We start from the raw sequence: 15591 nt of genomic DNA on the forward strand, positions 1-15591 counted from the left end.
TTAAACATACTCTTTGAAAAGAGACTGGCAAGGAGAATGCACTGCTACAGCAGATAATATACTCCGACACATCAGAGATAAGATATTACCGTGGAACTCTTCATGCAGAAAGATTCGCCAAGAGGAAGTGGTCCTGTGTTGACTGCGATAAGAACATACCAGGGCTACTCGCACACAGATACCTGATGTTAGCGAAGAGCACACCACTGTCTCTTCCATGCGACAGCCGCTTGACTGGTGCACCACATATTTATGGACTGCATATATTATGCAGCCTTATGTCACAAATTTAAATTGCCGAGGTGCGTTTGACATATACTAGGAAATGACAAGAATCTCCTAGACTGGGTATTGTTACTTCTCAGAAGAATTAATATACTTAATTTTGATATTATATTACACATGGACACCTAATGAATTGGAGCAGTGCACCCATTTGTGTTCACTGCAACTGCCAACTAACAATACACCACATTCTTGTGGGTTGTATCGGAAATATTAAATTGGGCTAACATCAGAAATATCTTAGGAAACAATACAGCTATGTTATCCAAAGTCATACTGTTTCTTAAGGCCATGCATGAGTATTAAAATATTTGATTATTATAATGTCTCATCTAGTTAGATTTTTTATATTGTTTTTTATTATGGTTTTTTTTTTTTGCATACGGAATAGTTTTATTTCAGTGTAATTTTTAATTGTTTATGATAGTAAATTGAGCCCAGGCGCTGATAAAATGACACTGTTGAGCGCTCAGAAAAAATAATCTTACAGAATAGTTATCTCACTGTCACAGGTACATATCAGTATTCATAATTGTGGATTTCTTGACAGACTATTTTCGGTTATTAGTGAACAAATGTTTATCTGCAGGAAATTTTCTATGTCACTACGATCGTTAATTTTGCCCATTCTCATTTCTTGTCATAGTTCTATTTAGATATTCAGTCTTCTCAAATCATTTCATGTAACTCAGTTGGAAGGAGGTACAATGACTGATAATGTTGATATTAATAAATCAACCATGTTTCATTCATTGCTTTAGAAAAACTGAACAGTATTGATTACATGGGCATCCAGTGAGATTTTAAAATGCAGTACTTAGCAGCATTTCTTGCTGAATGTTACCAGATGGGAAGAATAAAGAAAAATACCTTATTACTAATGTTTTGTAAAGTTCCTTATCTAAAAAGAAAAATATTATTTAAAATTTTGATAATCATTTATGACAAAGAAAACATGTTTTATTAAGTCTGTTAAAAAATATTCTTTTGAATTATATAATTATCAATAAAAAAACTCAAGAAAATATTAAAATTTTACAAGATCACTTCGGTCAGCGTGTGTAATTAACTGTTACAATTTTGTTTTGTTATTAGAAATTTTTATAGGTGTGTGAGAAGTTTTTTTTTTTATAAATGGTTAGTCTCTTATTGATACAAGTATTAGATAATACTGTTAGAATAAAACAAATGTTTAACAAATTGAAACTGTGCGTATTTATAATTTGTTCTATTCGTAAAATTTAATTAAATTTGTAATTCTTGTCTTTAGAGAGGCTTGCAAGTACATTCAAGAACATTTGACAATCAGTGTTGAAGAACTTGGTCGAGATTGTCTTGTGAATATTGCCAAGACATCTATATCCAGCAAACTGATTGGAGCGTATCCTTTTCTTATATCGTATAAAAATACACTGGTGAAATAATTATGTTCCACTTACAAATAAGTGTAAAACCCTGTTAAAATTCTAAAACAATTTCTTTAAAATGTTTCAGATTTAGTTTGCTTTAACCTAATTACTGCTAATCTAATAACTTTGATTCTACCAGGTAACTGATAAGAGATTTTTTGTATTCTTTTTTATTGACATTTTTTATCATATAATTAAGTATGTCTTAAAAATATATGTGTTATTTTTTAATGTTTATATAACTTAAGTAAAAATTTTATATAACGTTCGATAATGTCCTCAGAGGTATGGACATTCAATTGCCAGTGTCTTCAGAAATTAACGGAAGTTCATTGTTTGCAGTCTTTTTTGTCCAAGTAAAATGAATTTATTTTTAAAAAATTGAAGATTTTTTCACAATTATATTGATATTAAAATAAAATTATTCGTATGAAAAGCTGATTTATTTTTATAGTTCATAAACAGTTATATGAAACGGGTAGATTCATTTTAGATCTATATAATAAGATTAAGGTCAGTAACATTAATATTAAAAATCTGTAAAAAAGTAAAAGTCAATGATTGTAAAATAAATCAGCAGCAGGCCTTGATGAATAATTATTTATCAGTATACTTATTCTGTTCATTATAATAACAGCAATGTAATTTTATTACTTTGCAGTAAAGGGAGTTAAATGGTTATCTTTCTGTAGATTACATAGACCTACCACTGCAATTTTAGCTGGTTTATTTCCGTGTTGCGCATATATACATATATATATATATACACACACACACACACACACAAATTCTATTAAATAAACCACCTAATACTGTATATTGAGTGAGATAAGACAATCCTGTTTTAATTTTTCATGAAAGTACTTTTGCGGGATCTCACATCCTCGGTCAGTATTGAAATAATTCCAATAATATAAATCCAATAATAATTCCATAATAAAAATCTAAAAAAAAAGTACTAATGAAAATGAAAATCCTGTGAAAGTACTTTCATGAATAATTAAGGTAAGATATGTCTTTATCTCAATATTCAGTACTGGGTGGTTTATTTAACCCTTTGAAACCATTTGATGATTTTAAATCAGGCTCAGTTTTATGCTAAAAAGAGCAACTGGTGATTTTTTATCAATTTCATTTTATGCGAGAAAGATGATTTAGCAAAGTTTTGTCGGTGTCAAAATGTGGGTGGTTGGTTACTGATCACATGTTTGGTTTTCATGACAGTTACATTTGTTATGTTTTAAAGTTGCACCTGACATCGCAATTAATATTCAGGTGGTAAACAAAACCAATTATTACTTTGATCTTAACGACTGTTTTTGTTTTTATTTTTGGAGAACATTAAACATCTTTGTTGCGTAATATTTAAATATTGTTCGTTTGTTATTGTAAACCAACAATCTATCTGGCTGTAAAATCATAGTTAGTTCGGGGCGGATAGGAATGTTGTATTTTATTTATTTAGCTTTTTTGCAATACTGTATTTATTGGTGTGTTGCGTAGTACATAGGTGAACCGAGAACATTGTGCGTTAAGCTTTTTCTTTTTTTTTAGTTACTTGTGACAACTTCTACTGCAAGTTCTCTGACAGTCAATCTGTGATTTGCGCGCACCGGATTGTTTATTTTTTGAATGTGGATGTCATCAGTTGATGTGGAAGTCAAAGGCCTTCCTTGTCGAGGGTAATTTTCAGTCGACTGGCAACCACTTTTAAATTGTGAAAACCATTTGGTAACATTGTGTAAAACCCAGAATGTCATCTCTGTAAGCTTGATTCAAAAGGTGAAAGTTTTCCCCAGTTCACACTAAATTTTATACTAACACTTAAACACATTACACTCAAATAACAATAACACAAAAACTAAATGACATGATCAATAACCCAAGAAAATGTTACAGAGGAGGTTATGCAGAACACAATGCTGCCAACCGCACGTCAGTAAATATCTCATTGGCGCATAATTGAAAATGTTTGGTTATTTTCTGGACAGACTTCATATATGGCCCGATATTAGCATCAGATTACATGTTTTTTAGTCAAACGGGTTTTTGCAATGAGCCGAAAACTATTTAGAAATAATGTTGAATATCCTACCATCCCCGATTCTGATTCGCTTAAAATTTTGGGGTTTTAAATGTATTAATAAGTGATTTCATTGTACCAAATTAAATCTCAATTTTCTACTGTTATATAAAAAGTAAAAAGAAAATCAAAATAGCGAAAACTACCCTTTATAATTTTTCCCAAAATCGAATGCCACCAATGCCTCATGTAATGTTTTCGGCCGTTTACAAAGAATTTATGTTTAGCCAGTCTGGAGTTATTAATTAAAATATTAGATTTAATCAGAACACATACTAGCATCTTCTGGAAATTTTCATGGTTATTTTCTTTTTTTGGTTTTAGCACTCAAGGGTCATGGACTGATGACATTTTAAAAAACCCAACATAATTTTTGTCCATTTATACTTTATCTTTATAGTTGCAGCTGCTATTTAGAAGCAATTAAACTAAAACTTTGTAAATCAATAACACATTCAACCTATTCTAAATAAAAATATTAATAGCATCATTTTTCCCATTTTAATAAATAAAAATCAACATCAGGACTTTACTCAAAAATACCAGTTCATATATGTGTGTGTGTGTGTGTGTGTGTTTGTTAGTGTTACTGAGATAATTACATTAGTTACAGATTTCTAAACTTAGCAAAATAAATGAAAAATTAATCATCACTAATTCATTTAAATTCAAACAGATAAGGGAATAAATAATATTATCAGCTACAATTTCCAAAATTTACTAATAACCATTTATCAATAAACAGATAATTTATCACTTAAGAGAAAGATTAAATAAAAACAATATTTTAATAGTAAAATCAGATAAATACACTGATTATCATAGTTGAAAAATACAGATTAATAAAACTACGTAGTTTATAATGAATTTGAAGAAATTAATGACCCAACCAACAAAAAGTAGAAAAATACAGATCGGTTTTTAATTATAATAATAATTTGAGATGGCATTCCAGATTTTATTCTTTTGAACTGATTGCCGCTTAATTAACTGGACAATCACAAATTCATTAAATATCCCAGTATACCTTTAAACAATGTTTAATCTGCCCCCTGTTATGTCCAAATAGTAAAAATTCTTAGGAATAAAATTAATTTATCTAACATATTTAATATAATAAGTATTTACAAATTAGTAAGTAGCTTAATATAAATAAAGACACTATTGTCGTTAGTTATAACTATGATGTATCCTAGCATACCTACAGATTGTAAAATAAAAATAATAAGAAATAAATTACAAAGTAACCAAGAAGATCCAAAATTTATTAAATATATCATTGGTATAATAAGAAATGTATGAGGATTTTTTTTTCAAGGTCCAATAGGTTGCGAAATAAAAAACCACGCAAAAATTGGATGAACCTTTGCACATATGTGTTGTGCAGCGTCTCTAGTCTATCCTAAAATCACGCTGCATCACTTCGTTTAGTTCTGAACACACAGCTAGCACGTAAACATGTCTACAACAATAGAATTTCCCGCCAAGTGTGAAGTGCGTGCGGTAATTTGATTTCTTCAGGCTGATGGGTGTAATGCGACTGAAATTCATAGACAAATAAGTAATGTGTACGGTGAAACTTCAATGAGTGACAGCAAAGTGCGACAATGGTGCAGGAACTTTAAGGCAGGACGTGCAGATGTTCATGATGCAGGCGGTCAGGGAAGGAAGCGAGTGTCAACCGATGATCTCGCCAAGCAAGTGGATGAGGCAATTCGAAAAAATCATCGGTTCACAATTTCTGTATTGAATGATTCGTTTCCTGAAATTTCAAGGTCAGTTCTCTATACAATTGTGAGTGAGGGACTTCAGTACCCCAAACCGTGTGCGAGATGGGTTCCCAAGATGCTGTCCGACCATCACAAAACGATGAGAATGTACACCTCCCTAACGTTTCTCCAGCGCTACCACAATGAAGGAGAAGATTTTTTGAACAAAATTGTCACAGGGGACGAGACACGGGTTCATTTGGAAATTGAAGAAACAAAAGAACAATCCAAACAGCAGATCCATTCTCATTCTCCCAGTAAACCAAAGAAGTTCAAGCGAACCTTCCCCAACAGAAAGTTTACGGCTACTGGTGTTCTGGGACTGGAATGGAGTTCTCTTGGTGGAATTCATGGAACGTGGCATGACCATCACTGCAGCCTCATACTGCATGACTCTTCAACGTCTACGAAAGGCAATTCAAAATAAGGGGAGAGGAATGTTGTCATCAGGCATTGTCTTTCTCCATGGCAATGCTCGGCCGCACACTGCAGCTGTAGCAAAGAAGCTCCTGCAACATTATTGTCGGGAAGTGTTTGATCACCCACCATACAGCCCGGACTTGGCTCCATCCGATTTTTACCTCCTTACTCACATGAAATCCCAGCCAGGAGGACAACATTTTGGCACAGACATCGAGCTGCAGACCAATGTAGGAACATGGCTGAAAACATAGGCGGTTCCGCTCTGACGAGGGTATTGGAAAGTTGCTACGACAAATGTCTAAATCGGAGTGGCGACTATGTAGAGAAATAGTGTAACTATGAAACTACTTGTTACAAATAAAAAATTTTTTATTTTCACTGAGGTTTTAATTTCATGACCGATTGGACCTTGAAAAAGAAATAACCCTTGTATAATATAATATTTTTTTAGCCTCTGTGAAGTACATTTTAAAATGTTTTAAATTTTATTAGTAACAGTTTTTACAAAATAAAAGTAAAAAGATTAAAAAATGTCACTGAAGTTGGGTTTAGGCTCAAAAATGTTTTGAACATAAAAAAAGTGAAGGTAAGAGTTTTCTCTAATTCTGTACTTTGCGTAGGCTGAAAAAATATTATTTATTATATGTATAGTTGTATACCATACAGAAGAAAAAGAAAAAATGGACTATAAAAAAATTTAATCTAAATAAATTAATTATAAGAAATATATCAAAATAAAACTTTTTTGAATTTAATGACTACTATTATACGCAAAAAAAAACCTTATCTATGGGATTAAAATACCTTCCTATAGGACACTGTATGTTCATGGTATTCTTATTATATATAACTCTGAAATCCAATGAACATTTAATATTATTATAAAGTTAAATTCTTGCAATGATAATTTGAAATTCACGCTTAAAATAGATAATAATAGAACGTTAAATTATTTAGATGTCAATATTGGAATAAACAAGGACAACCAAATTGAAACATCAGTACATAGAAGACCTACGTCTAATTGTATAATAATTCATGGGTCTCATAAAATTAACATTCATACAGTTATGATTAATACACAATATAAAGAAAAGTTAAATAATAAAATAAGGATCATAAAAACACATAGCAGTTGGATATGGATATGATACTAGTTCAATTAATAATATTTATATAAAACAACTATCAAAATACAGTAACAAAATAAATATTTCAACAATACATAATAAGACCCAAAAGAGTGAAAAAATATACATAACGTATTTATACACTAATAATATCATTAAAAAACGTTACTAAAACTACAAAAATAATAAAATAAACAACCGGTGTTGAATTTATAAAATTAAATGTAATGATTGTGATGTTTATATAGGAAAAACAAATAGATACTTTAAAACTAGATTTCTTGAACGTATAGAAATTACAAAATTAATAAATTATGTTCATCTTGCATGGCAGACCATCTGGTAAACAATAAACATTCTATTTCTGATATGAACACAAATTTATATATATTAGAAATTAATAAGACTATAAAATTAAATATATTAGAAAAATATTACATTTACAAATTTTACAAAAAAATTTCAATTTCATAAACCATTGTTTGAGGAAAATGGTCTTATTAAAACTGTAATAGATAAAAACACACCCACTCGAGTAAATTAATAAGCAATTTTCATTGTTTTAGTATTTTTATTTTAAACTTTTAATATTCAATAATGGAATTTCAATCAGGATGTGGGATTCCAAGAAAGTGCTTTAATGAAAAATTACCTCAATGTTTTGTTCTAGGTGATTTATTTAATAGATTTTAGATGTAAATATAATGTGTGTGTGTAATAATTCTTTTATATTAGAAAAAAATCATTAACCTTTTTACCGCTGTGCTTTAGCAATTTCAAAATATTTTAACCTTATCTGTGTTATCAGTGATTGTGAATTCTTTTCCAATATGGCTGTCGATGCTGTTGAAGCAATTAAAGTTAAAGATAGCAAAGGTAATGTTATTTATCCAATTAAAGCCGTGAATATATTAAAAGCACATGGACGTTCAGCTAGGGAAAGCGTTCTTGTCAATGGATATGCTCTCAATTGCACTGTCGCTTCTCAAGGTATGTATTATTTATCGTAAATTTAAGCTTGTATATTTATGAATACTTCTTATTCTTATTCAATTTTCCTGTATCGATATTGAATTTCAAACATTTCCACCATCAGGAATACAAATTATTTAAAATTCATAGTAATCGATCGATTAATTAATTGTAAACTTTTTCTCCAAACACAGGGATTGACCAGTTCATGGCCTTTTTAGACAGCCTTTTCATGGAACTTTATAGGCACAGCGGGAATAGTGTAACAGTAGCAGGCGACTTCAACACCAAATGCCCTGATTTTGTGGACACGATCGATAGTCAATGGGGTCGATACCTCTGGGGCCCTAAGAAGACTAATATGCATGAATGATCAAACACCAAGTCCAGAAGGGGACCCTCATTATCGAACATGACTCGACTTTTGTGCCTGATACTTCTGTCAATGAGTTCATCTCTCGGTGAGTCCTTGAGGAGGAAACATTATCAGACCGTCTTTTTATAATCTTTGAGACCTGCACGCTGTTGAGTTCGACATTTCCGATGAGAAAGGTCGTCTCCAAACAGAGATGCGCAAGGTTCAGCAAGAGGATTCCAGCTTGGATGGTGGGTCCTCTGTTGACCTGAACGAGGAGAGGATCCAGGATGAATGTCGGAGGTTACAGGTGTTTTGTTGTCACCCGGCGGTCATACACGTATTGGTGGAATTGGAACATCGAAACACTTCAGAAAAAGGCATGGGCCGCTAGCTGCTTACATCAGCAAACAGCCAGGAGGTGTCCTCCTTATTTCCTGACTGACACTCAGATGTACACCACATCTAGGGCGGCCTATTAAGAAGCTATTATGGAGGCGAAATAGAAATGCTGGCAGGACCTGTGGGGCAAAGGTTACCCCCTTAGTGACAGGTAAACTTGGGAGGAAGTCCCCAGCCTTCACCAGTGACCAAGTGAGGAACTCCATCATGACCCTCTTTCTGCAGAGTACAGATCCACCTCGTGAGGAAATAGTTGCAGAGGAGTTTGCTCTTATTGAACTTCCAGAACTGCTTTCGGCTGGACGGAGATTGAGATCCCATGCTCATCCAGGACCGGATGAGATCACTACATGAACAGTTAAAATACCGGTGGACAGGGCCACGATTGAGATCTTGCGGGTGCTAAACGACATGGTGGAGAATGACTACATTCTTCTACAATGGAAGGAATCTTGACTAGTCTTGTTGAAGAAGCTGGGACAGGGCGTTTCACCAACCGCCTACCAGCCCATTTGCGTGACCGATGGTCTATGTAAGTTGTTCAACAAGATCCTAGATGCCAGACTTCATCAAAACATCAAGGATAGAGGTGGGCTGTCAGATAAACAATATGGCTTTAGACATGGAAGGTCAGCCCCTTAGGCAGTTTGTAATTTGGTTTGTGTGGTTAACGAGGCAGCATCTGGTACCTGGTGCACGAGGAAGGTGGTTATTGTTCTCTTGGACGTGCAAAATGCGGCGTTCTGCTTGTTGCACTGGCATGTCATTTTGGGGCTCTCAAAGATCAAGGGATTGACAACAACCGGCAGACGATGGTGCAGCGATATCTTCTAATCTATTTTTCAACTGATTCACCCATCCGTTTCCAAGTCACATGTTGGGTGTCTACGTTGTAGAACATAGTATATGACTGTGTTCTCCAACTGAATTACCTGGAGGGTGTTGTCCCGACTTCCCTTGCAGACGACCTCACCCTTGTAGTGTGGGCATGGTTGAGGGAGGATGTGGCCAACATGGCAGTATGGAGGGTCCAGGGCTTGATTTAGGGGAAAGGTTTGCACCTATCTCATGAAAAGACAAAGTTCATCGTGGCCAGCAGATGGCCGCTGGCTCTCGTTTCAATCAGACTTGACTTGTATGTTGCTCAGACTCTGTCAATTATCTAGGAGTGTGACTGGACAAATGAAGAACATTCTCAGCCCGTGCCGAGGAAACCGCAACAAAAGCTCAATGACTGGTAAAGGCAATACACAGACTGCTCAGTAACTTGTCTGTCCAAGGTCATTTCGCAGGAGAATATAGAGTTCATGTCATAAACTCAGTACTCCTCTAGGAAATCACGGTCTGGGAAACTGCGCTGCAGGACTCAAACAGGTGTATCCTGGAAGGGGTTCAAAGGAGAATAGCCCTTAGGATTGCGCCTGCCTACTCCTTAGTCTCAACAGAAGCTGCCCTAGTAATTATTGGAGGTTCCCCCTCCTCACCAGTTGGTGGTGATGCGGTGTAACATCATTAGGGGAGGAAACAAAGTAACTGCTCGGGCAGGCATGATACGAGAGTGGCAGAGGAGGTGGGATCAATCAACGGGACATTGGACCCACCGCTTAATCAAAAGGTTGCACCATGGATTGACCGCAAATTTGGTCAACTCAGTTTCTGGCTGACCCAGTTCTTAACGGGCCACAGAGTCTTCCGATCATGTCTCTTTGGGATGAACGGGCTATCAGTTTTGAGTCTATATTGTGGAGACAATATGTGACCCCTGAATATGTTATGTTTTGTTGTCGATGGTGGACAGTTGAAAAAGGCATCTATGTCAGAATATATAACAACGATACTACAGTACAAAAGCAGGGACGACGGGGTGATGGACAGCCCCTTGTCGAGTCATCATTGGTGTGGGTTTGCCGGGATCGGTGACAATGAAGAGACATAAATGAAGGGACTTCATCGCCCTTGAGCTGTTAAGACAGACTCGGCTGGGTGCCCTTGGGGGACCTAGTTAGAGGCAGGCAATTGTTATGACCAAGACCCAGGTGGGTCTTGGTTAGGTTGAGTTGGCGACGACACCTTAATTATGGTTAATTGTGGATCTGGGTGTATATAAAACCAAGTGAAAAAAATAGATGTATTCAGCTTCCTCTCACAAGTTAATTTAGTGTTTGAAAATATATATATATATATTTTTTTTCTTTATTTTTGTTAAGTCAGTACTTATGAGACCCATATTCCTCTGTACCAATATATTATATTTTTTATGATCAAAAATCAACTTGAGCAACTCAAGTACAGAATTACAAAGTAAATGAAATGACACGTTATTTTCTTCTAGTTATTCCAATGGTACTTTTGTGTGATTCCGCATCATCAGTTATAGATGAATTTGAATTTTTATTTTAAAAAAAAGTTTTTATACTCTGGTGTATTCCTCTTTAATCGCACATTATTTGTGTTAGTGCTACATTAGTGTTAATTGCATTATTTATTCTTAAAGTAAATCGTATGAAAAGTTATATTATATGAAAATTTAAAAATTGTTAGCAGTAATAAAAGATGTTAATGATTTTCATATGAGCTTTACTGATGTCATGTGAAATAATTTACATTTGTGAAGAAGTATCACCAACTTCTTATTTTTATGTGTTTTTTGTTTCAGCTATGCCGAAAAGGATTCTTAATGCAAAAATTGCTTGTTTAGACTTTTCTTTACAAAAAACAAAAATGAGACTTGGAGTGCAGGTAAATATTTTATTACAGTAGCACTTGTTTATTTATATTATCAAGTCTGTAAATGCAGATGATATTCTCCTTGAATGATATTTCATAATGCAATAAAACTTATTTTTAGTGTTATTGGTTTTGATGATTTAAAGTAAATAAAATGATTTTTCTTTATCCACAAAAAAAATGAGCAGTTTGGCTTTTAATAGTTACCTATATGTTGTTACTGTATTTCATATTTCTTCTACATAATCCAGAATTGGATAATTGTACTTAACTCATTTGGAGGAATGTTCAGCTAGATAAGAGTGATGTCTATTGGCTAATTGAAACATTACAACCATATATTCCTACTTCCTTGGAACACTTGGGTCCCAAATTTCTTATGATAGCAAGAGTAGCACTCTGTTTTAGATATAGTAAACCCAATTACAACATCTGCTAAAAGGACTGTAAACAGACTTTTGCAGATCTGAAGTTACATAAATTTTAAAAAGAATTGGGAATAAAACTGCTACATAGGAAGACATAGTAAATCTGTTTACATGTAGATAGACTTCCTTAATATCTAGTGGTAAATATTCTGTGGTAAATGATTTCTAATATCCGTTTGAATTTATTTCCCTTAATACCCATGACTGTTATTTTTCAAGTAATTTGGCTCTCCTGAACAAATTATAAATTGTTTGTTGATAGTCGATAAAACAGCAGTCATGTCTCTTTTGGTTCATTAAAATTTTGTGTAATGTTTTGAGCAAGGTGGATTTCTTTTAAAGCCAGCTTGCTTATATGTTCTGAGATTCTACTTACCAAGTTATTGAAAAGACTAAATTTGTTAGGTAGATTGGAATTACTCTTTTGGAGCAAGTATAGAGTGGTTAACCTTGTCTGCCGGGATCCATTTTTTTTAAACTGGAATAATAATTGCTGTTCTACAGGTGGCTGGAATATTTGAAATCAAAGATTTGTTGAAGAGAACAAAATACTGCATCGGAGACTATTTTGAAATATCACTTGGGTGCTAATTCTCTTAATAAAAGAATCCTTTACCACTTTTGGACCTTTTGTGTTTTTTAAAATGGAGCTGTATTCATGGAAGCATGTGGTTGTACTACGCATGTTTGATATATACAGTGAATTAAAACTATTGTCATGCAGGTTTTTCAGAGTAATTTTGCCATTATGATGTTTTAGTCCTTAGAAAGTAAGAAGGCAGTTTGGTCATTCTTTCTGTTGATTAATCTCTACAATATTTTTCAATACTTCTTTTTACATAATTTTTTACGGTACACCTTTTGTCTTTCAATTGAAGACTTTACCTGGTGTTTTTTACTTTTCAGCTTTATTCCTTGATATATTTTTATTTTTCTTGTTTTAATAAGCGAGATCAGGTTGGTTTGTATTTAGGAACCTTTCCACTAGGAATCCCATGAGAGGCAGACAATAAACTTGCATTATAAGTTATAAAGGAAGAACAAAACATTCCCACAAGTTGTGAAGTTGAACGCAACAGGCAGAAAAAGATGCAAACTTCCAGAATGCTTTTACTCTGCTTTTTGAAAGTTTTGTGATGTTTGGGTTACAGCATTTGTTTGTTCAATTTTAGGAAATAATAACGCTAGCTGTAATTATTTATGTTCTGAGCTAGGATCATTGGTTACATTCTCACTGTTTATTTTAAATATTTACTGATACTAAAATCAAGATTCAGATCGGATCACTTTTAGTATTGTAAGTTAGTGTATTTATGTTAATCAAACTTTAAAAGTTCAATTTAGTTATTAATATTTTACTGTCATTTTTATTGAATGATGTATAAATTAATAGCTTGAAGGTTGGTTAGATGGTGCTTTCATATTTTGTGCACATAGCTTATTTGGGCAGGATTGATGAAACGTACAAAGCAAAGGATAGCGAGATAGTATGTTCTGTTTTTATATCATAAAAGCCTTATTAAAATTTTATTTAGCTGTTGAGAGTTGCCATTGTAACTAGGGTTTAGTTCACAAATCATCAACAGCTATATGGAGTGTACAAAAGAGAATCTTGGGATTTTAATATTCCTTATCTTTGACTCACAGTAATAAATCAGAAGTAAAGTAAAAGAATAATTTATGGTTTGCCCTAAAAGTATTTGATGTGACTTCGTTATTCCAGAGTAATGGAAGCAACAGTTGCTTTAATCCTGTGTCTTAAATCTGTTGCATCAGAAAGCAGCTGAGGCACATATAAAAGATCTTTTATAAAATCCCCAAAAGAAAAAATTAGCATCTCAGGAAAGCTTGGATGCCACCGCAAACAAGGTCTGTCATCCAGTCGATGCTGACCGATCCAGAATTTGGAGAAAACATTCAATCAATCCCTTATAGAGTTATGTCAATCAGCCAATGTATTATTTGGCACCACCTTTTTGCAGAGCCATGTATGCAGTGCATCCAAATTAAGCAACTATTTGTTGCGCTTGCTTCAGCAAAAAAGAACAGCCAATAATCTTTTCTGTATATCGCACAGAAAACGTTAATTTTGTAAAGTCCTTTCCTCACTGTAAAATTCACGGGGACTTTCTGAACCCCACATATAGACATTGTGTGTTAACTTTTCACAGAGGTGATATTTTTCACTCGTCACTAAACACAACACGATCAAGAAACTTGTTGAACATCTTCAAGCTGCAATATTTTGATTGCAATATTGGCTCGCACAGCATAGTCTAATTTTCATAGCCTGCAACAGCTATAAACAGTATAGGTGCATTTCTTGCTGGGATTGGTAGTTTTGATGTTTAACCTCATCAGGGCTATGAACAGGGGGATGGTGGTGTGATGACCGAAAGTGTCACATGACACTAACACATGTGTCACATGTCTTCCCCTACAGGGTTGGGATGCTGTAGTTTTGGCTTTCCTTACAGGCTTTTAGGGATATGCAGGAAAAAGTCTTTGACACTTTCAACATTTTCTTCTGATATCCTTGGTTTTCTTATCCTGTTCCCTTCACACAGACATCTGTCGTTTCAAACTGATTCCGCCCTCTACAACTTTTTTGATCGCTTGGAAGGTCTCAATCTGCTGATCAAAGTAATAGCATTTTAGCAACAGATGATGGACTTGAAGCTTGACTCATTTTAACTAATTTTTTTCTTCAATTGTTTGTATAAAAAAGTCTTTTTTCTTCCTCCAACCGGTTTTTCAGTTACTTTCAGGTTGTGTGTGTGTGCACATGTGTGCAGCAAATGGAATTACTGTTACCAGTTTACCAGGCATAGCTGCAGACATAATGCAGTGTAAGTATAAATGTAACCAGTAAACATGTTGTTTAGAACAGACTTGGGTTGACCATTCCTGAAAATAATTTTTGCAAAACCAGATTTTGTGGTTATTGCATAGCTGTAAACTTGTAAGGAATGCATTTTAATGTTTTATAATGAACACATTTATGTGTTGAAGTCTGCCTATATAAGATTTTTTTTTTTCAGGTACTTGTAACCGATCCAGAAAAATTAAATGCTATTTGGCAGAGAGAAGCTGATATTACTAAGGAAAGAGTTCAGAGTATATTGGCAGCAGGTACTAACGTTGTTCTATGTACTGGTGGAATTGATGATTTATGCCTAAAGGTGAGCAAATAAATTTGATGTTCATCAGTGTTCATCAATCGCACATCAGTCCTGATTTTACTATGTACTCTACAACAGCTAATATAGATTAATACAAAGTTAATTACAGATTATAACCATGAGATGACAAATCAGTAATTAATTATTTTTTTAAATTATTTACTTTTACTATTTACAAAAGGAAACTACTTAAACTTATCAGTAAATAATGTCACCTTGTCTCCTGTTCACAAAAAACTCACCAAACAGCTTGAATTTAACCCCAGACAAGAGCACTATTCCAAAACAGAATACTCTATTGATGCACTGTCTTTTCACACACTCAACTGTTACCACACAGTTATTTAGATTCTTTTTGCACATTGTACTCACATTTATCGCAGCTGTACAGATGTTTGCTGGTACTTGGCAGCAAGGAACAGTGGA

At 33.8% G+C, this 15591-nt stretch overlaps 1 protein-coding gene across 3 annotated transcripts in view; it reads left to right on the forward strand.

Moving 5' to 3' along the window:
• The window catches only part of LOC142317410 (T-complex protein 1 subunit alpha-like), a 74854-nt gene that overhangs the window by 33430 nt on the left and 25833 nt on the right, over nt 1-15591 (forward strand). For all 3 annotated transcript variants that reach the window (XM_075353962.1, XM_075353963.1, XM_075353961.1), the window contains 4 exons: nt 1556-1666; nt 7908-8089; nt 11485-11567; nt 15025-15165. In XM_075353962.1, coding sequence (XP_075210077.1) covers nt 1556-1666; nt 7908-8089; nt 11485-11567; nt 15025-15165 — 517 coding nt within the window. The remainder of the gene's footprint in view (nt 1-1555; nt 1667-7907; nt 8090-11484; nt 11568-15024; nt 15166-15591) is intronic.

The sequence above is a fragment of the Lycorma delicatula genome, chromosome 1 (assembly GCF_047948215.1).
Source record: "Lycorma delicatula isolate Av1 chromosome 1, ASM4794821v1, whole genome shotgun sequence".
Taxonomy (NCBI): domain Eukaryota; kingdom Metazoa; phylum Arthropoda; class Insecta; order Hemiptera; family Fulgoridae; genus Lycorma; species Lycorma delicatula.